Source organism: Crotalus tigris, unplaced genomic scaffold (assembly GCF_016545835.1).
Source record: "Crotalus tigris isolate CLP2741 ecotype Arizona unplaced genomic scaffold, ASM1654583v1 scf7180000023632.101745, whole genome shotgun sequence".
NCBI lineage: Eukaryota > Metazoa > Chordata > Lepidosauria > Squamata > Viperidae > Crotalus > Crotalus tigris.
In genome coordinates, this window is record NW_024100090.1 from 73,055 (window position 1) to 99,380 (window position 26,326).

A 26,326-nucleotide genomic window follows, 5' to 3' on the forward strand; every position below is an offset into this window, starting at 1 on the left:
GGAGCCCTCAAGCTCTGCCTCCACTTTGCTCTAGGCTCCCTCTGGGAACCGAAAGGGCATCTAGTCCACCCCTCCAGACACTCAGAGAAAAGGAGACTCTGGTTGAGAATCACGAGGGGGGGCGCAAAAGGAAGTCCGCCCTCCCCTCCGGAGCTGGCCTGAAACGCCCCCCTAAAATGCAGCCCCTCCCACCCTGACTGAAGGGATTGTCCCCCCCCCCTCCCAACTTTCTCCGCTTCTCTCTCTGCGCCGAACTATCTCCTCTATCCGGCGAAGTCAAGGGAGGCTCTGCCCGGAGACCGATGATGCTGCAGAAGGGAAAATTCCCATTGGTCCTTCCGCTTTCCTGGGCCCTCCCAGGTCCGAAGTTCGAGGGAAACTCCTCCTCCCCCCCCAATCCAGACTCCCCGATTCCGCCTCTGGGGCTGGGAGCCTCCGCGTCTCCGTCTCTGGTCTCTCTGGGGCGCTTGTGGGGCGGCGTCCATGGGCTCCGCTGGGCTCCTCCTGGTGCTGCTGCTGCTGGCGGGGGCGCTGGTCCGGATCCCCGGAAGCGAAGGGGGGAAGGAGACCCCCGGTAAGGAGGGGGCTCGTCGAGGGAGGAGAGGGGCTGGGAGGGGCCGTCAGAGCCCCTGGGGGTGGGGGGAAGAAAGGGCTGGGACCCCAAAAGTGCGGGGAAAGGGGTCGAGGGCAACAGAGACGGGAGGCTGCGGGAGCGTCGATCTCCGCGTGGTCTCCGCCCCTGCCTCGCCTCATTTCCCCCCGCAGGACGGAGAGGGAGCCCCCTCCCCTCTTCCCTTGTTGTGGCCGAGGTGGGGCGGGGGTCGCGGGAAGGCAGCCCAGGTGGGATAAGAGGCAGCTGGGCTCCCCTCTCGTCCCCCCCCCGTGGCTGGGTGGGAGGGGGACCGTGCGGACCCCGAATTAGCGCCTGAGCCCCAAAGTTTCTTGCACTGAAAGAGGAAGGAGACGGGAAGCGAAAGCGAAAGAGGGAAACTGAGGCATTTTCAGACCTGAATCCACAAAGGCCAGCAAAGAGTATAAGAAAAAGAGGGGGGTTTTTTTTGGCAAAAGTGTTTTTGCACCCTCAGTTTTTCTTCTGAACCTCCATTTTTTTAAGGGGAGGGAAGAGTTGAGCTGGATTCCTTCTTGGGAGACGCTGAGGCTCCCATTGGTCCCTCCGCTTTCCTGGACCCTCCCACGTCCGAAATTCGAGGAAAACGCCCCCTCCCCCCATTCCAGACCCATCTATTCCACCTCTGGGGCTGGGAGCCTCCGTGTCTCTCTCCCCTCTTTTGGGGGGCGCTTGTGAGGCGGCGTGCATGGGCTCCGCTGGGCTCCCCCTGACGGAAGCGAAGGGGGGAAGGAGACCCCCGGTAAGGAGGGGGCTCAGCGGGGGGAGGAGAGGGGCTGGGACCCGAGTAGGGGGAAAAGGGGTGGAGGGCAAGAGAGACGGGAGCCTGCAGGAGCCTCGATCTCCGCGTGGTCTCCGCCCCCTCCCTCAGGAGGACGGAGAGGGATCTCGGGAAGGGAACCAAGGTGCGTTAAGAGGCAGCTGGGCCCCTCTCTCGCCCGGCCCCCGTGGCTGGGTGGGAGGGGGACCTTGCGCACCCCGAATTAGCGCCTGACCCCCAAAGTTTCTTGCACTGAAAGAGGAAGGAGACGGAAAGCGAAAGTGAAAGAGGGAAATTGAGGCACTTTCAGAGCTGAATCCACAAAGGCCAGCAAAGAATATAAGAAAAAGAGGGGTTTTTTTTTTTTTGGCAAAAGTGTTTTTGCAACCTCAGTTTTTCTTCTGAATCTCCATTTTTTTAAGGGGAGGGAAGAGTTGAGCTGGATTCCTTCTTGGGGGAGACTCTGAATTTGGGGAAGGGACCCAGACCCCCCACCCCATTTTCCCCCATTGCTGAATCGGGACCTGGAGGGGAGGGGGGAACTGAGGGAGAAGGATATTTGGGAGGCTCTGAATTGCTCCCCTAAATTGGCTCCCCAAAACTATCCCTTTAGTGAAGGGGGCTGGATCCTCTCCCTTTGAGACGCTCTTGGGGGCTGCAGGGGGGTCTTTGGGGGAGGGGAGAGGAAAGAGGCCTCGAAAATCATCCAAAGGCAGCTTGTGGGGCTGAAGATAGGGACGGGGGGGAGAGGAAAAGGGAAGGCGGGGCTTGAAGGGCGGGGACAGCCCAGGAGCATGGGTGTGGGTATCCTGATTGTGACCCCCGCCCCTTATGCCCCGAAAGGGAGAGGGAGAGAGAAGCATGGATATTATTTTCCCTTCCAGCCCAGAGGGGGGTTCTCTTCCCTCCCCCTATATTTCCTGCCAGTTTGGGGGCAAAGAGGCCCCACCGGGATCCAATGTTCCCTGCAGACAGTTAGGCCGAGTGCTGGACCAGCTGAACTTCTGCCTGTCTTTTTCCACCCTGGGGAAGATGGAGGGGGTCCCTCACTAAGCTCCTCCCCTCCCTCATTTTCCTCCCCCCTCCCAATCCCCACTAAAGGGGAATCCCGCTGGGACCGACAGTTCCCCATCCCTCCTCCAGGGGGCGCCTTCCGGCAGTGCCTCGCAACAGGTCTCCCGTCCCTCCGCCTTCCCGTCGCTCCGCCCCTCCTCTAGGAGCCGCTGGGAACGATGGGCCCTGGAGTCCCTCCTGAGGGCTTTCTTCTTTCTGCTCCATCCCCCCCCCCCCGCAGCCCATTTCCTGTACCAATGGAAGACCGACTGCCATTTCTCCAACGGGACGCAGCGGGTGCGATACCTGGACAGGTACTTCTACGACCGGGAGGAGTATCTCCGCTTCGACAGCGCCCGCGGGGAGTATGAGGCCGTCACGGCGTTGGGGAAGGGGGATGCGGAGGCTTTCAACAGGGATAAGCACAAGCTGCAGTACCAGAAGACCGGAGTGGATCGCTTCTGCCGACACAACTACGAGGTTTCCCAGAGCAATTCCGTGGTTGGCCGGAGAGGTGAGTGTGGGGGGGGGGAAATGCAGGGACCCCCCCCCTTTTCATTTCATTTCTTAGGAGTCTCCCGGAGAAAGATTTGCCCCTGATGTGTTCTGTGCCCTCCGATCTATGGAATTATTGTTATTTATTGATACTCCTAAATCGCCCCCCCCTCAAAGGGGGGATCTGAATGGCAAAAGATATAACATCACCCTAAATAAAAATGTATAAAAAATAAGGTTAAAAATTAAACATGTTAAAAAGTTTGAAATTCTACAGTGATGAGAATGAAACATGCCAAAGGGAAGAAATAGATTCCCCTCCTTCCCATCCCTCCCATCATCTTCCTTCTCTTCCCAGGGTCCAAAGTTTCCCCTGCCCCGAAAAACTTCTTTCCAGAAAATTATACCAAATATTATATTTTTCTTGGGGGGGAGGGAGGAATCCGGGAAGGTCTCTCTTTTGCCCAGTATATAGAGATATTTCAATAATAATCTATACTATATGCTATATAATATTTAAATATAATATTTTATATAAATAAATCAACATTTCTTTATAGATTTAAACTTATCAACTTTTAAAACCATCTCTCTCTCCCACAGAAGGACTTTGCTTGGTGTTCACATAAAATATAAAGCCACCAAAATAATCTATAGAATTTAAGATTTAAAAGGCAGGAATGATTAAAATCCAGTGATGAACATTCATGAAAAGGGGGGGGGGCTTCAGGAGGCTGACCGGCCCCACGGCTGCCTCCTCCTCTCTGCCCCCCCCAACAAAATCCCCAAAGCCCCCTTTTCACCCCTTTCCGGAAGGCCAGGAGGGGGGGAGGGGCTCCCTTCACCTCTGGGGCCTTTGGGATTTCAGGATAAAAATTGAACTTCCAAAGATCTGGAAAAGGGAATCAGGGAAGCCTCTTTCGTCTGCTGCGCCCTGTCCCTCTTTTAGTTCTTTTTATCCTTTATTCAGAGTCATTTGTTCATCCAATGTTGGGGGTCTGGGAGAAACCCCCCCCTGAAATTTGGGGGCAAAGATTAAAAAAAAAAAACCCACAAACATTAAAAATGAATTTCGGGCATTCGTTCAGCCCTGAAGCCTCGGATCATTTAGTTCCCTGTTCCAGATTCCTGGCAAATTGCCTACGTTTGTTGTTCTAGTTTTATTTGTTTATATTTAAAAAACATTTATTTCTATCAACTGATAAGGTTTCATTGTGCAAAACAAGTGTTTCATCTGCAGTTGTTGCCATTTGTTGTTGCCAGGGTCTCCAAAAATAATACGCTACCAAAGAATTAAATAAGGTCTTTCTTCCACAAGAGAAAAACCACCAAATCCCAAGAGAAATTTCCTTCCGGAAATTATGGAATATTTAAGGGGAACCGACACAGATTTTGTTCTCCGCATATTCAGTCTGGAATTCATTTTTTCTCCTAAATTATTCCCTGCAAACCTAGGAGCATAATGAACTGTTCATTAAAAAATCCTGACCAGATCCCAGGACTAAATTACAAATAACCAAACCTTTCAAAATTGCAGGTTCTTAAACTTTATATAATGAGCTGTTCAACAGAGAATCCCTCAACGGAGAGAAACGTTGCTAGCAAAAGTTCTCTGATCGGGAGTGGATCTAAGAAGGACCCTCTTGGGGGGGTCACTCAGCCCCCCATTAATCCACCCAAGAGTTGTGCCATTTGCTGAAGGAGGAGATCAAGAGGGATCTCTTCTGTGGTCCTGGGATCTGCCTGATCTCCTCAGCCACCAACTGCCCCCACCTTCCCTTTCCCCAAGATCCCCCCCAGATCCTTTCCCCCCTCCCTGTCTGGAATAGGGCAACTCACTGCAGGACAATTCAACAATTTTATTTAATTATTTAAAATAATTTCTAAAATATTTTTTAAATTTTGTCCTTCACATTTCATTTCTTTCCTCCCTCGGCCTCCTTCCTTTCCTGATTCTCTTTCTCCATTTCTTCCATATTGTGTAACTTTTGTGCTGCGTTGAGTTGGCTGAGTTGTCCTAGACCCCTGCCTGCCCCCCATCCCAGGCAGGAGGGTGGGATCCCTCCCCACCTCCCTCCCCAGGGGAAATGGGGCTGGGAGGGAGGCCAGAAGCTGCAGGGAGAGGTTGGGGGGGGGAACCTGGGCAGAAAAAACCAAAGGTTCAAGTACAGATTAGGCGAAGTCTGGCTCAAAATCAGGGGGTCCTCATGGGGAGCCTCACACTGGAGGTAGTTGTTGAATTCAGAGGCAATCCCCCCTCCCCCCTCACACCTCCTGTTCCTCCCCATCTTTTAACTGTAATTTTATCTTGACTGGGAATTCCATTTTGATTGCTACAGAAATATTTATCTGTTAGGACTTTAATGTTCTAATGCTGTAAGCCAGGGCTTTTCAACCTTTTCACCGACTGTACCACTTTTAGGATATGGCAATATTCGAGTACCACCTAGCAAGGTGTCAAACACTTGATGACCCAAAAAAAACCCCTGTTCAAAGTTGCAATTCCACTGAAATGACTTATGACCATTTTTCACACTTATGACCATTGCAGCATGCCCAGGGTCATGTGATTTATATTTGGATGCTTGGCAACGGATTCATATTTATGATGGTCACAGTGTCCCAGGGTCATGTGATCCCCTTCTGCAACCTTTTTTTTTTATTGAAAGTTTTTTAAGTTTTACAAAAACAAATCCCCTCCCCATACCCCCCCACCCTTCCTTACCCTCCCCCCCCTCCCCAAACCTCCCAAACCCTCCCCTGGGCTTCCCAGAGCTGAGTACAGGCTTAATTAAAAAAAAAACTTAAAACACTTATAAATCCTAAACAAATCTAAATACAATCATCATTCTATATAAACTCCCTCCAAAACACAAATTTAAACATTACTTTCTTTGAATATCTATACCTATAATATAAAATCTAATCTCTCCCTCTTTCTTTATCCTAGAACAGAAAAATAAACATATAAACCTTTGTTATGCCATTAAAACTAAATACTCTTTGAATATTTAAAGTAAATACGTATTTCCTTCAATCTTCATAATCTTCTCTCCTATCAAAAAAAAAATTTAAAAAACATATAAATCCTAAACAAATCTAGATACATTTAGTTAAACAAATTATTTTCTCTTAAAAATATTAATAATAATATTTAAACTTCTTATCTAAAATTTAATTAAACAAATTAACTTCTCTTAAAAATAATAATAATAAAAATAATAAAAAAAGAAACCAATCTTTAAACAAACTATAGTATACTCTAAACCCTTTTCATATCATTTATATTATTATCCATCATTTTATAATATACTCTAAACCTTTTCATATCATATTTATATTATTATCCCAAAACACATATATAAACATTACTTAAGACATTTTCCAAAAACATTATAAATTTTAATTCTCCCACAATCTCAATAATCTTAAACAAAATACTTAAACTTAAACTTCTTATCTAAAATTTTCATTCAGTCTCCATAGTCTTCTATCCAGTAGCCAGTTGCGTCCACTATAAACACAAACTTCTTATCTAAAATTTTCATTCAGTATCCATAATCTTCTGTCCAATAGCCGGTTGCGTCCACTATAAACACAATCCTTATCAGTCTCTCTTGCCCATAAGCAACGAAAGAAATGCATTAAAATCTGCCCTTGAAGATCGCTCCAAAAAATTTGTAAGTCCTGGTTCTCCCACAAGCTCAGGAATCAATACCTGTGAAACTTCCTCAACCTCCTTCTTCTGTTGGTCTTTCTCTTTACGTTTATATGTTACTTTTTCTTTACATTTATATGTTGCACAAGTCTCAGGAACCAATACCTGTGAAGCTTCCTCAACCTCCTTTTCTATACGTTTATATGTTGGACAAGTTGTCTTCTGGTCTTTCATCTCTTGTAGAACTTCCTTGAGCTTCTTCTGTTGATCCTTATCTTTATAATTGTATGTTGCACAGGTTATCTTCTGCTCCTCCATCTCTACTTGTTGAGGCCTCCCATTTTTAATTAATATAGGCTCTTCAGACTGCAGTTCTGGCATTAAAGGTTGCTCCAAAGAATTTATAAATCCTACTTCTCCCGCAAATTCAGGAACCAATACTTGTGGAACTTCCTTAAACTTCTTCTGTTGATCCTTGTCTTTACAATTATATGTTGCACAGGTTGTCTTCTGCTCCTCCATCTCTACTTGTTGAGGCCCCTCAAACTGAAGTTTCCCAATTTTCATAATTCTAAGCACTTCTGGCTGCAATTCTGCCTTTTTTTCTTCCAAAGCTTTAAACATAATAGGTGACGATGAGCTTACCCCCAGGACCGAAGTATAAAAATCTTTTGCTTTAGAAACAGTATTAAGACTATAACGTATCCCCAGGTAGCTCACCACCATTCCAGTCGGAACATCCCATCTAAACAAAATTTGTCTCTTTTTAAGTTCGTCTGCTAAAAAAGCAAACTCCTTTCTTCTTCTTAAAATTTTTGGTGGGATCTCCTTTAAAATTATAACATCTTGTGAAGCAATTTGAAACCTCTTCTTATAAAAAGCTTGTATAATTTCATTGCGCAAGGATCTTTTCCCAAAGTAAATTACCACATCTCTTGGCAAGTTCTTTTGCTCTGCCACCACAGAGTTAACTCTAAATGTCTGATCAATTCCACTAAGTATTTCCTCTTCTTCTCTATTCAGAATCAGAGCAAAGTCCTTTGCCACCATCTCTCTCAAATCTCCTTGCACAGACTCATGTAAACCTCTGATTCTTAAAGCATATTCCATTTGTTTATATTGAAGCATAAGAATCTCATCCTGAAAGTTTTTCATCTCTTTTTCCATACTTTCAAATTTTTCCTCCATCAATTCCACTTTCTCTACTACTTCTTCTACACGAGAGTTCAACTTTTCAAGAACAGAGGCAACTCCTTTTAAAGTTAAAACTATCTCTTGCCTCAAAGTCTTGTTATTTTCCTCTAAAATCTCTTTCATTTCTCCCCTAATTTGAAGTATAACATCTCCCATCATATCTTGCAAGTCCTTCACCATTATTGACTGTGGCAGGGAAGAAAGTGAAGCTATTAATTTAGGTTGTTGCCCTGATGATAACACCGAAGAAGAAGCCACCTTGGAAGCTGTAGAGATTACTGGACGCTTTGGAGCCATCTTAAAAAAACTTTACTCCTTCTTAAAAATTACAAGAATTAAGCAAAAAAAAAAAAATATGAAATTAACTCCCTAAATTCAAAAAAAAAAATCCTTCAAAAGGGATCATTATTAAAAAGAAAGGGGTTCAGAAAAAAAAAGAAAAAAGGAGAAGAAAAAAAATAATTAAATAGAAAAAATCCGTTCCATTTTTTAAAAAGTAACAAAAAATACAAAATACAAAACACAAAAACTAAACAAAAATAATAATACTAACACTCCATTCCAATCATAAAAAAACAAAAAAGAAAAAAGGAAAGGGAAAAAAAGAAACACCAAAAAGCCTGCCGGTCACCATTCTAGCTTCCCCCCCCAAAAAAAAACACCGAGAGGCTTGCCGATCGCCATTTTACTTTCCCTTTCAACAAAGAGAAAAAAAAATAAAAAGAGGGAGTATAAAAGTAAAAACAAGTCTTGAAACCTGAAATCCAAATAAATCAAAGAAAGCAAAAACTAAATCCTCTACTCAGCTCTGTCCGTTTATAAAAAAAAAACTCACCAGTTCTCTTTAATCACGGAGGTGTTTGCAGTGGCTCGTTTTGTCCCTAAGGACAAAAGCAGCTGGGAAGCGGAGACAGTCTGAATTCCGTGGGAGCACTCCTTTCACTCCCCAAAAGAAAAACTTGGGGGGTGCATAAGAGGCTCTACCACTATTCAGACAACTCTTTGCCCCCCCCTTTGCCCGGGAGGGGGTTTTGAACCGCTGAACAGCTGATGTCTGCTGTTCATAGCGGTTCTTACACTTACCCAGGAGGACAGCTACAAAGTAGCCGCCATCGCGCGCGCAAAATCCCTCTGCAACCTTTTGACAACAAAGTCATTGGCAGGTGGCCAAGTGCTAAGGCGGGACTTCCTTCCCTCCCTCCCTCCTTCCCTCCCTCCCTCTTTCTCATTCCCATCTCCTTCTGAAGGAAGAATTTGACCCCCCCCCATTTCCCTTCTTCCATATATTCACTGAACAAGGAAAAGCCTCCAGAGACAGAAAAGACAAGCCATTGAGGGAACTAGCTTAAAAAGGCACATTCCCCTTTAAGAATTAGCTACTGGCTAGAAAGGGAAGTTAAGGAGCGCAGTGCACACTTAAGGAACAAAAAAAAAGATGTAGTAAGTATGGCTGCTGACTAAGGCAGCCTCCCCAAATGGCTCCATTCATAAGTAAAGGAAAGCTACAGGCAAAATCCATTCAGGAGAAAAATTCTTCAAAATCTCTTGCAGCAAAACTTACAGCTAACAATAGCAGAGCAATAGAAGCTAACATGAGACATCAGCCATCAGCCAAATAGAAATTGCCAAACACTCTTTAAGAAAATAAAGCCCCCATTGCACAAATCCCAGAACTTCAAAGTCACAAAAGCACAAATGAATCATTCCACTCTCCATCTCACTCCTTGCCTCACCTCCACCCGATGCTGCCTTTGTTCATTGCTGCCTTTCTTCATTCATCATGGAGAGCAACCCCTCCTCCCTACGTTCCTTGCCTCTTGGTTGCTGCCAGCATAGGTGACTGCAAAAGAAGTTGTAGATCCAGTTGTGGCCGGCCTCCTTGATCTCCTCTCCTCTCCCCCCACCCTCCTCCTTCTTTCCATTGTGTGCAACTAGAGCTGGCTCCTCCTCCTCCCTTCTTTTTCTCTCTCTCCTTCTCCCGACCCAAACTGCCTCCTGTTATAGCATCTCTTGTCTCTGTGCCCTCCTCTTCCTTTCTCATGGGGGAGGGGGGTGAACCGGAAGTGAGCCTGGGGCCTTTGCCTCGCCCCAGCCACTCTGCAGCTCCAGAGGACTCTCTCACAGTAAGTCCTTGCCTGCACTGGCTCGTTCCCTTTCCCACTACACTTGGCTGGGCAGGGCAGCATACCATCTGCCATGTGCTCATGTACCACAGGTGAATAAGATCACCAGTTGAAAAGCCCTGCTGTAAGCTGCCTAGAGTCATTTTATCATGAGATGGTGGCAAACAAATTTAATAAATAAATAAATGTTCCGGTATTCTACCTATTTTTTAAAAATGTGGTTTTCCTTTGAATGGGATCCCTGCAATTCTCCAAAACATGCTGTGTGTCTTTCCCGTCTTCTGGGTCTCTTTCCGTCTCCCCCAAATCTGGCAGGAAATTCCTTCCGTTCTGGGGCGTTTCCAGTATTTATTCCTCTTGGACTTGTGCAATTTGATGATGGAAACTGATCCCAACCAGGAACGATTTATATTTTTCCATCTTTCAGGATCCCGTTTAATTTTTTGCTGCAATTTGCTTTGGAAATGACTTAAAACAAATAATATTTTCAGGCGTGAAAAGGGCTCTTGGCCTGAACTAACCAACTTGGTTTTCTGTTGTGGCCCCGCCTGTGTCTCCCCCCCATGTCCCTTCTCCCCCCCTCCCCCCTCCAGCCAAGCCCACCGTCTCCATCTCCCCCACCAAGCTGGATCCCACTTCCCCTAACACCATCCTCCTCTGCATCGTGAGGGGCTTCTACCCCGTGGAGATTGAGGTCCGATGGCTGAAGAACGGGCGGCCGGAGGAGGAGGGTGTGGCCTTTGGGGAGGAGCTCCAGAATGGAGACTGGACCTACCAGCTCCAGGTGATGCTGGAGACCCAGCCCCAGCGAGGGGACGTCTACACCTGCCAGGTGGAGCATGCCAGCCTGGAGGCCCCGATCATCACCCAGTGGGGTGAGCCCCTCCCCTCCCCCTCTGGGGACCCTTTCCTGCCCTGAGAAGGGGGAAGAGACCCTCCCTATGGGGGGAGCTGGGATGGACCCTCCTGGGGGGGAAGGTGGCCCTGATCTTCCTACTCAGTGAGGCTCCTTCTCCTTCCCCAGAGCCCCGATCCTCCAACTCTGCCAAGAGCAAACTCTGGACGGGGATCGTGGCAGCCGTGATCGGGGTGATCTTCTTTGCCATGGGGCTCTCCCTCTACCTGAAGAGCAAGAATGGTGAGTCTGGGGGCTGGATGAGAGATTGTGGGGAGGGGACCATCCAGGGGAGGCCTCTCAGCAAGCTTAGCAGATGGCAAGGAGGCCCCCTTGGAGATTTGCTTGGGAAATTCTGTTGTTTGAAGGTCTACTGTATAAGTGAGCATCCTGCAACCTATTATGGGCTATTGATGGGGAGGGAGACCTCTTGAGTCTTCCAGCCCATGAAGGGTCCTGATTGGGTCTTTTTCTCCTTCCAGCAACTCCCATCCAGCCTCCTGCAGGTGAGTTTCTCCCCAAGTTATAGATATTTCTTTAACATTCGTTAATTGTTCCTTTAAAAAAAAAAAGTGCCTGAACAAAACCTCCTAGCTGTGGATAACACAAATTTTTGAAAATTTGGGCAGAGACCTGAAAACAGTGCAATCAAAAACAAACACACACACATAAACACTAAAATCTGGCCCAGGAGATTTCCAGGTTTTGGGAAATTGCAAAAGATAAGGGAAGTCTCCTTGTGACATTTCACACAATTTCCAGCTTTGCTACCACTCCCCATCCTGGCCCCATCTTCTTTGTTCATATGAAACATCTGGGGGGGGGCTCCTCTCTTGATTAACTCCCCAATTAAGTCAATTGGGAAAAATTTAATAAGCCTCTGGAGATGAATTGCTGGTCCTTTGCATCCTTTTCCACTTTGAAAAAAGGGGGGGAAACTCCCTCATTTTGTTCCTACCAATCAACCACCCCCCTGCAATGTGGGCCTGTCTGGGGGGTGGCTGAAAGAGAGGAATAATAAGCTATTTACACTGGCTTCACTTTATTTTCTAAATTTCTCCCCATCTCTTTTTTTCTACAGCACTCATGAATTAATCCTGCCGTCCTTCCTGCTTCCTGATGGGAAAGGAAGGGGCTTTTTTCCATTAGCTGAAGAATTTCTGTCTCTTTTTTGCAACCTCTGAAAAATGGAGGGTCAAGATTTTAGATTGGAGGGAGGAGGAGAATGGCAGCCCGGAGCTTTTCCTGCTGAGACCCCTCTGGCTTTCCTTTGAAGGCCTCTCTTTCTGTGAGGGAGCAGTGGAGCCTATCTAGACTGACCCCTAGGACTCTGGACCTGCCTGTCAGTCCAGACACCCAAATCTCTCCTGGCTTTAAATCCACAGCAGCTTCATCTTCATTACTCTTCATCCGAATCCCTTCCCTTTGCTCTAAAAGAATAAACATTGTAGGAAAAATCCTGGAATTCGTCCTTCCTTCCTTTCTTTTCCTCCTCTTCTTTCCTCCCTCTTCCCCATAGGAGGGTCCTCCCTTCTCCCCCTCCCCTCCCCAGATTGACACCTCCCCTGCCTCTGGATCAACCATCCCGACTACTTCAGGTCCGAAGTCAAAACTGGTTCTGGAGGAGGGTGGGCAGATCCAGGGAGGGGAAGGGGCAGGACTCCCCTCCTGCTCGGAGGCCCCCTTTCTCTGCTTCTCCTCAACCCTACTTTTGAGGACCAGGATGCCAGGAGGCATGGTCCGCTTCAAGCCCTTGTGGGGAGCCATTGGGAGACACCCGAGACTCCCCCTACACTCACCCGGCCATTTGTGCCATTTCTCTCCTTCACAACTGGAGGGTCCTGCCCCATTTTAGTACCTTACGTGTCCCTCTTTCCACCTGAGACCTCAGAGGCCTTTTCCAGGACTGCCCACCTATCACCACTGCCACCCCACAGCCCTTCCTGCCTTTGTGTCTGAAGCCCCCTCTCTCTGGGCAGAGGAGACCCCTAGAGCAGCGTCTCCTGCACAGTTTGAGAGTCTTTCTGCTTCATGTCCTGGGTGGAGGACCCCATCCTGATCCGATGGTCCCCAACAGAGAGAGTCCTGTGAGAGTCTCACGTTTGGCCCCCAACTGGAGCTCATCTGAGACCCCCCCTCAGAAAAGGCCCTGAGTGGTCCTGTGGCCAATGGCCTTGATCTCTGGAAAGGTCGCCCTGATGTCCATCTCCCTGGTCTGAGGGCTCCTGGGCAGGGGGTGTTGGGAAGGGTGTCTTCCCCAGGGCCTCTTTGGGCCAGAGCAGAAAGTCCAGCCGAAGCCATTCCTGGTGTAGGAGACATTTGCCATCAGGGGGGAGGGAGGGAGAGCAGCTCTGCGGGAGAGAGGAAAGGTCAAGGGGGCAACTCTGAGTGGAAGACCCCTCCCTTCTCCCCAGCACCCCTAGATGCCCCTAGATAGCTCTCCCACTGAGCCTTGCCCCCTCCGGAAGCCATCCAGGCTGCTTCTGCAGGATTCCCCTGGCATCGATCTCCAAGGGCAGATTTTGTCTCCCTCCCATTCCTCATCTGGGGCACATAAACAATAGGTTGGTGGAGGAACTGTCTCAAACACAGAGAAGACTTGGGCTCCTGTCAATAACACCCTCTGTTGGAAAAGGGCCTGTGGGCACCTGGAAATGGGACAACACCCAATGTACCAATTGCAGAAAAAATAATCAGACCAGACTTCCTTAAGATAAACAAAGTTGTGTGTTGGTGGTTGAGGATTTATTGCTCAGAGGAACTGAACCAGCAATTTGTAGAATGGACAGTCAAACTAGCAGTTAGCTGTTTCCCAGGAACAACTATCAACGATGTGAGTGAGCTCACTAAAAATAATCCACAGATTATTTTATTATTTTTTTCTCCTCTTTCATGTGGGGATGAATGATACACAAAGTCCCTGGAAACAATATCAAGAGATTATGAGCAGGTAGGGATCAAAGCCAAAGAGATGGGAGCACAGGTCGTGTTCCCTTCTGTACTTCCAATAAAGGTCAGCATCCAATGAGGATATGCACAGCCTTTGAAGTCAACTCCTGGCTTAGAGGATGGTTCTGTCGAGAGAACTTTGGATTCTTGGACTATGGTCTACAATACCCACATGAGGGGCTCATGGCAGGGGATGAGCTACACTTCACAAGAACTGAGAATGTCATCTTCAGAAACCAACTGGCTTGTCTTAGCTGACGGGTCTTAAACTGAAACCAAAGGAGGAGGGAGACGGATTTTTTAGAAGCTAATTCCAAGCACAAATCTCTGGGCAATCAACCAAATGGAAAGGAAAAAGGAGAACTCGGACACAAAAAGAGGGGATGTGGAAACCAAACACAGGGCAATCAAAAGGGACTCAGATGCTTCTACACCAATGTTCAAAGTATGAGGAATAAACCAGGGAGAACTTGAAACCCAAAGGCAGGTATGACGTTGCAATCACCGAAACTCAGTGGGATGAAACCCATGACTGGAAGGCACAATTTAAGAGATTTAATGTTGAGGAATTGCGCAGCAGCTGTTCAAATGAAGTGACACAAACTTGTAGTTTTACATCCATAAGTATAATATTTATATTGCATAGCAGCTGTCCAAATGACACAAACCTGTAGTGTTATATAAATCTATTTAGTATCTATATTCACAACAGAAAAGATAATCAGGAACACAGAAACATCATGAGATAAATCAATCAGCAGTCGGAGCACACAGAAGAAAAGGGCGGGGAAAAGGGGGGAAATGCCCCCTTTACACCCACAGCAACCAATCATTGCATAGATAACCTCATACAGGAGCCAGCACTCTCCATCCAATCAACTACAACTCTGTCTCCCGGCCCATTGTCCACTTTACTGTTCCATCTACTAAATTTAGTATCTTAACATTTAAAGTGTTGAAAAGAAACAGACTTAATAAAAGGTGGAGTTGCACTATATATAAGAAATAACTACAGAAATGCTACAGAACAAAGACAAAAATCTCCTTGAAAGCATTTGGGTTAAAAAAAAGGGAAAACAGAACGACATCACCATTGGTGTGTACTATAAAGCCCCCCAACCCAACAGAGGAAATAGATGAAATTTTTCTTAATCAGTCAGCTAAGGCATGGAGAAAGCAGAGCAAAATAACAATGGGGGACTTTGACCACCCTGACATCAACTGGGAGACAGTTTTTTGCGCCTAGTGGGAGATCCAGCAGGCTCCTGATGAACCTAGCAGACAACTTTGTCCCCCATAAAGTAGAGAAGGGAACTAGGGGGTCAGCCCCACTGGACTCCAATCTCACTAAGAGTCCTAGGCTGCCTCAACAGAGGGACAGAATCGAGATCACGTGAAGTATTAATACCACTCTTCAATGCCTTGGTAAGGCCACACTTGGAATACTGCATCCAGTTTTGGTCACCATGATGTAAAAAAGATGTTGAGACTCTGGAAAGAGAGCAGAGAAGAGCAACAAAGATGATCAGGGGACTGGAGGCTAAAACATACGAAGAACGGTTGCTGGAATTGGGTAAGTCTAGTTTAACGAAGAAAAGGACGAGGGGGGACAGATTAGCAGTCTTCCAATATTTGAGGGGCTGCCCCAAAGAAGAGCGAGTCAAGCTATTCTCCAAAGCCCCTGAAGGCAGGACGAGAAGCAGTGGATGGAAGATCTGGATTTAAGGCAGTGGTTCTCAACCTTTTTAATGCCGCGACTCCCAACCAGTCGTAAGTCGAGGACGACTCAACTGGTCGTAAGTCAAGGATGACTCAACTGGTGCAGCCCCGTTTGCAGACTGGGACTTTTGGCGGGCTCAGCAGGGCAGAGACAGCCTGGACAATTCCTATTGGCTTTTGAAAGCCAATAGAATTAGACTCTATTCAAGAGAGTCTCTTCTATTGGCTTTTGAAAGCCAATAGAATGGCTTTCTAAAAAGCCAATAGAATAAAAGGGAGTAGCACAGCTAAGGAAAAGGGGGAAAAAATGGCAGACTGCGTTGTTTGGCGACCCCCGTGAAATGGCCGTTCGACCCCAAATGGGGTCCCGACCCACAGGTGGAGAACCACTGATTTAAGGAGTAATTTCCTAACAGTGAGAACAATTAATCAGTGGAACTGCTTGCCTCCAGAAGTTGTGATGGCTTCATCACTGGAGGCTTTTAAGAAGAGACTGGACAGCCATTTGTCTGAAGTGCTATAGGGTCTCTCTCCTGCACGGGCAGGGGGCTGGACTAGAGGACCTCCAAGGTCCCTTCCAGCTCTATTATTCTGTTACATTTTTGCAGAGCAGATTCTGGATGCTTCCCATCTGGGGCGTCTCCCCTGGGCACTGAAATCAAATGTGGAGAAAGGCCAGGAGATTCCCAACCACTTTAATTCAAAGCCTTTGGGCCAAATCCTTCCTTTGAGACTGATCCATTTGCTCCCTTTCTTTCCCTCCTTTTGCTGCCTAGGAAAAATGGTCTCCTTCTGTTCCCCATAAGACCCTCCTAACTCTGCCTTACATGGTTTTTTTTTAATCCAGTGTTCTTGCCACTCTTTGCGCCGGTTTGAAAGGGTGCTTTTTAAAATGGGAATTAACTAATTTGATTATTTCACCCATTTTGATTGGTGTGCCAGAAGGAGAATGTATTTTGGAAGATGAAATCAAACACTTTATATGAAGGGTAAAGAAGAAGCAGCTCCTTCTTTTGAGTCTTGTCTCAGATACGCTATTTTCTCTCTTCCACAAGGGCTTTTCGGATGATCTGGAGAGGAAAGACTCCCCATCAGCAGGTGAAGAAAATCCCTCACTCAGCAGGGCTGATCTCAGAAACTCTGCAAGGCCAGTCCAGGCTAGTCCTGGGATGAAGCGGTCTGGAAATCCCAGAATATCTCTCTCTCTCTCTCTCTCTCTCTCTCTCTCTCTCTCTCTCTCTCTCTCTCTCCCTCCCTCCCTCCCTCCCTCCCTCCCTCCCACTCTCTCCCTCTCATCTCTCTCATCTCTTTGTGTCTATCTACATCTCTCCCTCTCTATCTTGTCTATCTGTCTGTCTGTCTATATATCTATTTATATCTCTTTCTCTGTCTCATCTCTTTCTCATCTATCCATATCTCTCTATCTCTCTCTATCATCTACCTACCTATCTCTCTCTCTATCATCTACCTATCTATCTATCTATCTATCTATCTATCTATCTATCTATCTATCTATCTATCATCTATCTATCATCTATCTATCTCTTCTTTCTTCTCTATCATCTATCTATCATCTCTGTCTATCTCTCTACCGCCCCCTCTATATCATCTAGCTACCAAATTTATACAACCACCCATCTCACAACAAGTGATGGCTTGGATACACAAAGCTAAACACAGGTATATACATGACATTATTAAAAAAAACATTAAAACAATTAAAAAGTTTAAAAAGAAGAGTCAGTTTTTTCAGTGTCATAACTTTGAACAGCCATGAAATGAACCCTTGTTTAGTCCTCACCATCCCCAGCACTTTCACTGGTGGGGAAAAGACCAGAGATCTCCTTGAAGCAGAGAGGCTAATGATGGTTACCTGCTGTCAAGTTGGTGTCAACGTTTAACCCCCCCCCCCATGGAGAGACTTTCTCTGGGGAGACCCCTCCCCCCCACTCCTCCAGGTCCTCCGTCAGCATCCCCCTCCCCCCACTGCAGCTGAGCCCCTCCCCCTCCCTGCTTCTCCTCCTTTGCCTCTCTTTCCTTCCACCTTTCCCGGCATCAGAGCCCTTCAATCTCTCCCCCCCCCCCCCCGTGAGCCGAGTCTCCCCGTAACGTGTGAAGGAGGAGAATCGAGAATCGGAGCCTTTGGGTCCTTTGGGGACGTTTCTCCAGCCCTCCCTGGGTTTCTTCCCTGGGCTGTCCGGGGTCTCCTCGGGGGTCGGGAGGGGCCCCTCAGCCGCTTCAAGGGGGGGCAGAGGACCGAGGGGGAGACTCAGCCACGGGGGAGAAGCGGGAGAGTCCCGAAGCTGCCCCGGGGAAGAATCCGGGCTTGTTTCCTGCTGGATCAGGGCCAGTTCCTCGGTTCCGCTTCGGGGGAGCCCAGCGCTTCAGGCCGGGGGCGGGGGGGGGGAAGCGAAACTCCAGCACTTCTCCAGCTGTTGGGGGTTGCAGAAACAAACAAAGTTCCTCTGTGTGTTTGTGTGTTTGTGGGGGGGGATATTGAGGGCTGGGGGGGGGGGCAGGAGGAACTCAGAGAAAATCAAAATCTTCCTGGGGAAACATGAAAAGAGTCCAGGAGTTCTGCTTTGATCAGGCGAGCCATGGAGCCCCCCCCCCAGATGCTGCCTGGATCTGGGACCCACTTTGGGCGACTGGCTGGATGTACACAACTGTGGTGCAGCCTCCTTCAGCTGCAGGGGGGGGGACCCGGCTCCGGCCTGCCGAGGCTGGTGCTGGGCCAGGGGGGAGTGTGACCCCTTCAGACCCCCCATCCCTGGGAAGGATTCAGGCCCCCTCTGGACCCCCAAAGCTCTTTTGAACAGAATCGGGAATTGAGGATCGGCCTGACCCGCCTTTGCGGAACTGACCACAACCCGAATGTCCTAGAAAAAATGGCTTCCATGGGTGTAGTGAAACATAAAAAAAAAAAAGAATGTGTGGTTTTTGGGATAGTTTGGGGGGGAAGTTTTCGGACATTAATGGATAAGGCTGTAATCCTTATACTTGAGGGTATATAGAATTACTGAAGTCCACAGAATTTCTATTAACTGTCCGGGTTATTTTATAAATTATAAATTTATTCTTTGGTTTACTATGCTGTCCATCCATCCATCCGCCCATCCTTCTTAAAATAGCACTGAGATCTTTCACAAGGGAGAAAACCTGCGCGGATCCTCTTATACATCCCGTCCATGGATATGGATTTTTTCTTCTTCTTCTTCGGGCAAAATATCCCCTCCACTCCCACCCAGAGGAACGGAGCCAACCTCAAGAGGGTCGATTCTTGGGAGGGGGTCCCAGGGCTGATTCCCCCCCCATAAAATCCCCCCCCCTTCTCCGCTTCTCCCTCTGCGCCCAACTCCTCCATCGGGTGAAGTCAAGGGAGACTCTGCCCAGAGACCGATGACGCTGCGGAAGGGAGAATTCCGATTGGTCCTCCTGCTTCTTCTGGGCCCGCCCAGGTCCGAAGTTCGAGGGAAACGCCCCCTCTTCCCTCCCCCCAATCCAAACCCCCTGATTCCGCCTCTGGGGCTGGGAGCCTCCGTGTCTCCGTCTCTGGTCTCTCTGGGGCGCTTGTGGGGCGGCGTCCATGGGCTCCGCGGGGCTCCCCCTGGTGCTGCTGCTGCTGGTAGTTGGAGCGCTGGCCCGGATCCCCGGAAGCGAAGGGGGGAAGGAGACCCCCGGTAAGGAGGGGGCTCAGAGGGGGGAGGAGAGGGGCTGGGGGAGGAGGGGGCTGGGAAGCACCGCCGAGACTCGTGGGGGGGGAGAGGGGAAAGAAAGCTGCTAGCTCTTCAGAGGGTAAGAGTGACGGGAGCCGGCGACAGCCTCGATCTCTGCGTGGTCTCCTCCCCCTTCCCTCCCCACTTCCCCCCCAGGAGGGCGGAGAGGGACCCCCTCTTTCCCGATTGTAGCCGAGGTGGGGAGTCGCAGCCGGGCCCCTCTCTGCCCCCCCCCTCCAAAATGGCCGGGTCGGAGTCGGAGCGGCTGCGTGGAAAGAGGAAGGGGAGGGAAAGCGAAAGCGAAAGAGGGAAACTGAGGCATTTTCAGACCAGAATCCACACAAGGAAAAAGCTGCATTTTGGCCAAAGTTTTTTTCCTTCTTCAAAGACTTCAACTTTTCTTCCCAAATCTCAAATGTGAGGCTTTCAAAGTCAGGCCGGAGTTGAGCTTCGGTCCCTTCCGGGGGAGGCTCTGAATTTGGGGAGGAGGCCGAGAAACCCCCACCCCATAATCCCCCGTTGCTCTATCGGGACCTGGAGGGAGGGGGAAGTGAGAGAGGAGAATTGGGGGGGCTCTGAGTTGCCCCCCTATGGCTCCCCCAAACAATCCCTACCGTGAGGGGGGCTGGAGACCCTCCCTTTGAGATGCTCTTGGGGGGCTGCAGGGGCCTTTTGGGGAGGGGGAAAGGGAACAAGTCTGAATCTCAAAAATCATACCAAGGCAGGGAGTTGGGCTGAAGATTGGGGGGTAAAAGATAAGTTGGGGAGACCCAGGGAAGATGGGCGGTTGAATGGCTGGGACCCCTCCGGAGTGTCACTCATTGTTCCCCCTTCCCCATATTCCCCACCCCCCCAAAGGAAGAGAGAGACTGGGGGGTATGGATATTACTTTCCATCCACCCCAGAAAGTTTCACACACACCCTAATTCCTCCCCCTTTAGATCCAAAGTTCTCTACAGAGAGTAGATCTGCTCGACCAGTTGAGCTTCTGCCTGCCTTTTTCCACCTGGGGAGGATGGAGGAGTCCAGCAGGAAGTTCCTCCCCTCCCCCTCTTTCTTTCCTCCCCACTTCAGAGCCCCCCCCCAGCAAGTCCGCCTCCCAGTGGCACTGAGAGTGTTCCGCCTCTCTCCTCCAGGGGGCGTCTTCTGCCAGTCTCTCGCGGAAGGCCTCCCTCTCCTCCCATTTCGCGTATGGGTCCCTCCTTTGCTAGCAGCTGGGGACGATGGGCCCTGGAGTCCCTGCTGATGGCCCTCCTCTTCCTCCTCCTCCCTGCAGCCCATTTCCTGGTCCAGTGGAAGCTTGAGTGCCATTTCTTCAATGGGACGCAGCGGGTGCGACTCCTGGACTGGTACATCCACGACCGGCAGGAGATGGACTACTACGACAGCGACCTCGGGAAATACGTGGCCGTCACTCCGTTGGGGCAGCCCGATGTGGACAAGTGGAACAGCGATAAGGTCTTCATGCAGATCAAGAGGGCCGAAGTGGATCGCTTCTGCAGGAACAACTACGAGGCAGCCAAGACCGGTCAGATGGTGGGCCGGAGAGGTGAGTGGGGGAGGGGGTGTTCGGGAGGGTATCCCGGGACCCCCCCTTCCTTTCATTTATTAGGTTTCTTCCGGAGAAAGATTCCCTCCTTGTATACATTCTCTCCTCTCAGATGCAGGAAATTTATTCATTTCTATCTGTCCCTATTGATGGATCCTTCTAAATCGCCCCCTCCCTCCCCCAAAGAGGGGCTCTGGGGGGGTGTAGGATAGAACGAAACCCTTGAATAAAGATAAGGCTAAAATTTAAATCACAGTTTAAAAAAGGTGGGATTACACAACAAGGTGTCCTGGTTCCGGCTGAAGATCCCAGGGAAGGAAGCAGATGGGAGACCTTCCCCTCCCGAATGCAGAACTTTCCTGGGCAGAGAATCCCAGCACGGAAGGAGTTGGAAACCAGCTCTGGCCTTTTGGGGCCAGAAGGACAGATTATTTATTTATTTATTTATTTATTTATTTATGAGACTTATATACCGCTTTAAGTGCAAGCACTCTCTAAGAGGTGTACACCAGTAAGCAATGTGTATATATATATATATATATGTAGGTCTTTGGTTGTTCGGGTTTTCTCCCGCGTAAAATTGGAAGTGTCTTGGCGACGTTTCGACGAAGTCACATTCGTCATCTTCAGGCTGGTGTTTTCAGCTTCGTGCTTCGAGCAGCAATGTGTGGTCTTAGCTGTTTCTTCCTTTTAACTGCCAGTGGGGGTATGAACTGATTGGGTGGGAGCTTGCTGTGTTCTGATTGGGTGGAGGTGTGTTCTGATTGGTTAGGGGCATGGCTGTGCTCTGATTGGCTGGGGGGTTGGCTGTGCTCTGATTGGCTGGGGGGTTGGTTGTGCTCTGATTGGCTGGGGGAGTGTTCTGTTTGGTTGTGCTCAGGTTAGTCTGAGTTGCAGAGGGGTTTAAGATTTTGGGCTGCCTTGCTATTTTTTGGCTTCGCGTTTGTGGTCGTGCCTCATTTTCAGGGAGGGTGTCAGTTTGCTTCGTGTATGGATTGGAGGGCTTTGAAGTGGCTAATGATGCAGCTCTGGTCTGGCTTCTGGTTTGTGGTCGTGCCTCATCATCGGTGTGGCTGTGGGTTTGCGTTTTGCGTGGATGTGTGGTGGTGACATCCTGTGTGGTTTTTGTGAGTGTGGGTCTGGTATCATTTTTTGTGTTAGGGAGTCGTTTGTCAATAAGGGCGGGTTTCCAAATGGCTGGTAGGCGGGAGGTATCATCTCGCTTGTTCATGCTGTGTGGGCGTTTTTCTATCTCGATGGCTTCTCTGATTATTCTGTTATTAAAATGTTCACTTTTGGCAATGGTTATGGTATTTTTAAAGTCAATTTCATGTCCTGTGGCTTTAAGGTGTTGGACCAGGGAAGATGTTGGTTCCTCTTTTTTGACTGAGTTCTATGTGCTTCAATGCGTGGCACTTATTCTTCTGTGTTTGTCCGAGTATGGGTGGGCCAAGTGGTGCAGGGGATTTGTATTACTCTTGATTTTCTAATTCAAGTTTATCTTTGGGGTTTCTAAGGATGGTGGATATTTTTCTGTTTGTGCAGAATGCTGTTTTGATGTTGTGTTTATGGAGGATCTTACTGATTCTGTCTGTGATGCCTTTTATGTATGGGAGGATGGCTTTGCCGTTTTCTTGTTCTTTGTCTTGGATTTTAGTGGGGGTTTCGTTTTGGATTAGGTTTGTAATCTTATTTCTATGGAATCCATTGGATGTTAGTACATTGGTGAGAGTGTGTAGTTCGGGTTTTAGGTGTTGTTCGTCAGCTAAGCGTTTTGTTCTGGAGATGAGTGTATTGGCTACAGAGTTGATCTGTGCTGGGTGGTGGTGTGAGAGAGCGTGCAGATAGCGGTTTGTGTGTGTTTTCTTCTGGTAGATGGTGTGTCCTAGGGAGCATTGGATTTCTTGTAGACTAAGACATCCAGGAAGGGAAGTTGGTTGTTAGCTTCTGTTTCCATGGTGAACTGTATTTTGGGGTGTAGGCTGTTGAGGTGTGTGAGGAAGTTGTCCAGTTTTTCTTTCCATGTGGCCAGATTATGAAGGTGTCATCTACGTATCTGAGCAGAGTTTGGTTTGTGATCGATGTTTCTAGAGCGTGGGTTTCAAAGTGGTCCATGTAGAGGTTGGCAATGACAGGTGAGAGGGGTGATCCCATGGGTGCTCCTTCTGTTTGTTTGTATTTTTGTCCATTATAGATGAAGTATGTGTTGGATAGGCAGTGGTTGGTCAGATCTAAGATGTGTTTGGGGGGGGTTATATTTGTTTTTGATAGCTGTCAAGGCTTCTTTGATAGGCACTTGGGTGAAGAGGGATATGACATCGAAGCTCACTAGTAGGTCGCTGGGCTGTAAGTGTTGTTTCTTTATGATCTCTATAAACTGGAATGAGTTTTTTACGTGTGAGGTGATGGATTCTGCATAGGGCTGTAATTGTTTGGCGAGAAATTTGGCTAGGTTTTGTAGAGGTGAGCTTATGGAGCTGACTATAGGTCTGAGTGGGGTTCCTTCTTTGTGTATCTTGGGGAGACCATAGAGTTGGGGCATCTGGATGATTTCTCTCTGGGAATGATTCTTTGCTGGATCTCTTCGCTAATGGGGGAGGCTTTTATTTTGGATCTGGTGGTTTTTTCCAGGTAAGTGGTGGGATCTGTATTTAGGGGTTTGTATGTGGAGTCTTGGAGTAGGTTGGTTAATTTGCGTTGGTAGTCAGTATGTGTCATAACCCACCGTTGGGTGCCCTTGTCTGTGGTAGGATTATTATGCTGGTGTCTTCTTTCAGGCTAGTAGTGCTGTCTGTTCCTCTTTGGGTAAGTTGCTTTTGGGTGGCTTGCTGGTTCAGAGGATGTTGGTGATTTCAAGTCTGATTCTGTTAGCGTCGTCGGGGTTGATTTTGGTCAGGCTGGTTTCAACTCCACATATAATGGTTTCAGTGGGGATGTGTTTGGGAGCGACTGCAAAGTTGAATCCTTTGGACAGGACATTGGTTTCGGCTTTGGTGAGGATCCTATCTGAGATGTTATGCACTGTTTGTTTCATGTGTGGCTGTGAGGGAGGAGGGGGTTGTTTCTGGCGTTCTTGTAGTCTTCGGAGTTTGTGGGTGTGTGTATCTGTCTTGAGGGTGGTCTGTGTTTCGGCTCTCCAGACGGCGAGTTGTTTGGATTTGTCCCAAAGTGCGGGGTGGATCTTGTTGCTGAGTTGGAGGTGGAGTGTGAGGAGATCTTTGTTAATTCGGTCTAGGAGGAATCTTTTTGTGTGAAGTTCATTTCTGATTAGGGCCAATTCTGTTCGTTTCAGGATCCGTTTGGGGGCTGCAGAGTTGGAGTGGAATTTCAGTTGGAAACATGTGGGGATTAGATTTTGATCTCGGCAGTTACGTAGGAATGCGAGGTCACATAAAATGGAAGCTCTTTGGACTTCAAGTTTTTCATAGGTCCTGGTCAGATGGTGGATTTCCTCCCCGTAGAGGTTCGATATTTGATTTCTGAGGTTTTCGCGGGTATTTGTATATAGGTCTTTGGTTGTTCGGGTTTTCTCCCGCGTAAAAAATTGGAAGTGTCTTGGCGAAGTTTCGACGAAGTCCCATTCGTCATCTTCAGGCTGGTGCTTTCAGCTTCGTGCTTCGAGGAGCAATGTGTGGTCTTAGCTGTTTCTTCTTTTTAACTGCCAGTGGGGGTATGAACTGATTGGGTGGGAGCTTGGCTGTGTTCGGATTGGGTGGAGGTGTGTTCTGAATGGTTAGGGGCTTGGCTGTGCTCTGATTGGCTGGGGGGTGGCTGTGCTCTGATTGGCCTCCAATTCTTGGGGGGGGGTGCGGGTTGGTCCGGGTGGTTGTGATATCCAAAACAAATATAACCCCCCCAAACACATCTTAGATCTAATCAACCACTGCCTATCCAACACATACTTCATCTATAATGGACAAAAATACAAACAAACAGAAGGAGCACCCATGGGATCACCCTCTCACCTGTCATTGCAAACCTCTACATGGAACACTTTGAAACCCAAGCTCTAGAAAAATCGGATCACAAACCCAAACTCTGGCTCAGATACGTAGACGACACCTTCATAATCTGGCCACATTGGAAAGAAAAACTGGACAACTTCCTCACACACCTCAACAGCCTACACCCCCAAATACAGTTCACCATGGAAACAGAAGCTAACAACCAACTTCCCTTCCTGGATGTCTTAGTCTACAAGAAATCCAATGGCTCCCTAGGACACACCATCTACCAGAAGAAAACACACACAAACCGCGATCTGCACGCTCTCTCACACCACCACCCAACACAGATCAACTCTGTAGCCAAGACACTCATCTCCAGAACAAAACGCTTAGCTGACGAACAACACCTAAAACCAGAACTACACACTCTCACCAATGTACTAACATACAATGGATTCCATAGAAATAAGATTACAAACCTAATCCAAAAAGAAACCCCCACTAAAATCCAAGACGAAGAACAAGAAAACGGCAAAGCCCTCCTCCCATACATAAAAGGAACCACAGACAGAATCAGTAAGATCCTCCATAAACACAACATCAAAACAGCATTCTGCACAAACAGAAAAATATCCACCATCCTTAGAAACCACAAAGATAAAATTGAATTGAAAATCAAGGAGTAACGAAAATCCCAGGCACCACTTGGCCCACACATACATGGAACAAACCAAAAGAAGATAGTGCACGCAGTGAAGAACATAACGAAACTCAGTCAAAAAAGAGGAAACCAACATCTTCCCTGGTCCACAACTTAAGCCAACAGGACATGAAATTGACTTTAAAAATACCAGAACCATTGCCAAAAGTGAACATTTCAATAACAGAATAATCAGAGAAGCCATCGAGATAGAAAAACGCCCACACAGCATGAACAAGCAAAATGATACCTCCCGCCTACCAGCCATTTGAAAACCCGCCCTTATTGACAAACGACTCCCTAACACAAAAAATGATACCAGACCCACACTCACAAAAACCACACAGGATGTCACCACCACACATCCACGCAAAAAGCAAACCCAAAGCCACAACGATGATGAGGCACGACCACAAACCAGAAGCCAGACCACAGCTGCATCATTAGCCACTTTAAACCCCTCCAATCCATACATGAAGCAAACTGACACCCTCCATGAAGATGAGGCACGACTACGAACGCGAAGCCAAAAAATAGCAAGGCAGCCCAAAATCTTAAACCCCTCTGCAACTCAGACTAACCTGAGCACAACCAAACAGAACACCCCAGCAATCAGAGCACAACCAAACCCCCAGCAATCATGAGCACAGCCAACCCCCCAGCCAATCAGAGCACAGCCAAGCCCCTAACCATTCAGAACACACCTCCACCCAATCAGAACACAGCCAAGCTCCACCCAATCAGTTCATACCCCCACTGGCAGTTAAAAGGAATAAACAGCTAAGACCACACATTGCTGCTCAAAGCACGAAGCTGAAAACACCAGCCTGAAGATGACGAATGGGACTTCGTCGAAACGTCGGCAAGACACTTCCAATTTTACGGGGAGAAAACCCGAATAACCAAAGACCTACATAACAATACACTCCGCGAAAACCTC

General features: G+C 48.0%; 2 protein-coding genes across 2 annotated transcripts; both read left to right on the top strand.

The window, feature by feature from the left end:
• Positions 1–398: 398 nt before the first annotated feature.
• On the top strand, positions 399–12,268 carry LOC120297535 (H-2 class II histocompatibility antigen, E-S beta chain-like). Its single transcript, XM_039320261.1, has 6 exons — positions 399–574; positions 2,683–2,955; positions 10,505–10,786; positions 10,936–11,049; positions 11,289–11,312; positions 11,888–12,268. The coding sequence occupies exons 1-6, from the start codon at positions 484–486 to the stop codon at positions 11,899–11,901; spliced, it is 798 nt and encodes a 265-aa protein (XP_039176195.1). The 5' UTR covers positions 399–483; the 3' UTR covers positions 11,902–12,268.
• A 6,706-nt stretch (positions 12,269–18,974) lies between these two features.
• Positions 18,975–20,739, top strand: LOC120297533 (H-2 class II histocompatibility antigen, A-D beta chain-like; the record flags this gene model as incomplete). Its single annotated transcript, XM_039320256.1, has 2 exons — positions 18,975–19,154; positions 20,467–20,739. Coding segments are annotated over exons 1-2 (367 nt in total), but the record flags the coding sequence as incomplete, so codon positions are not given.
• Positions 20,740–26,326: the final 5,587 nt, after the last annotated feature.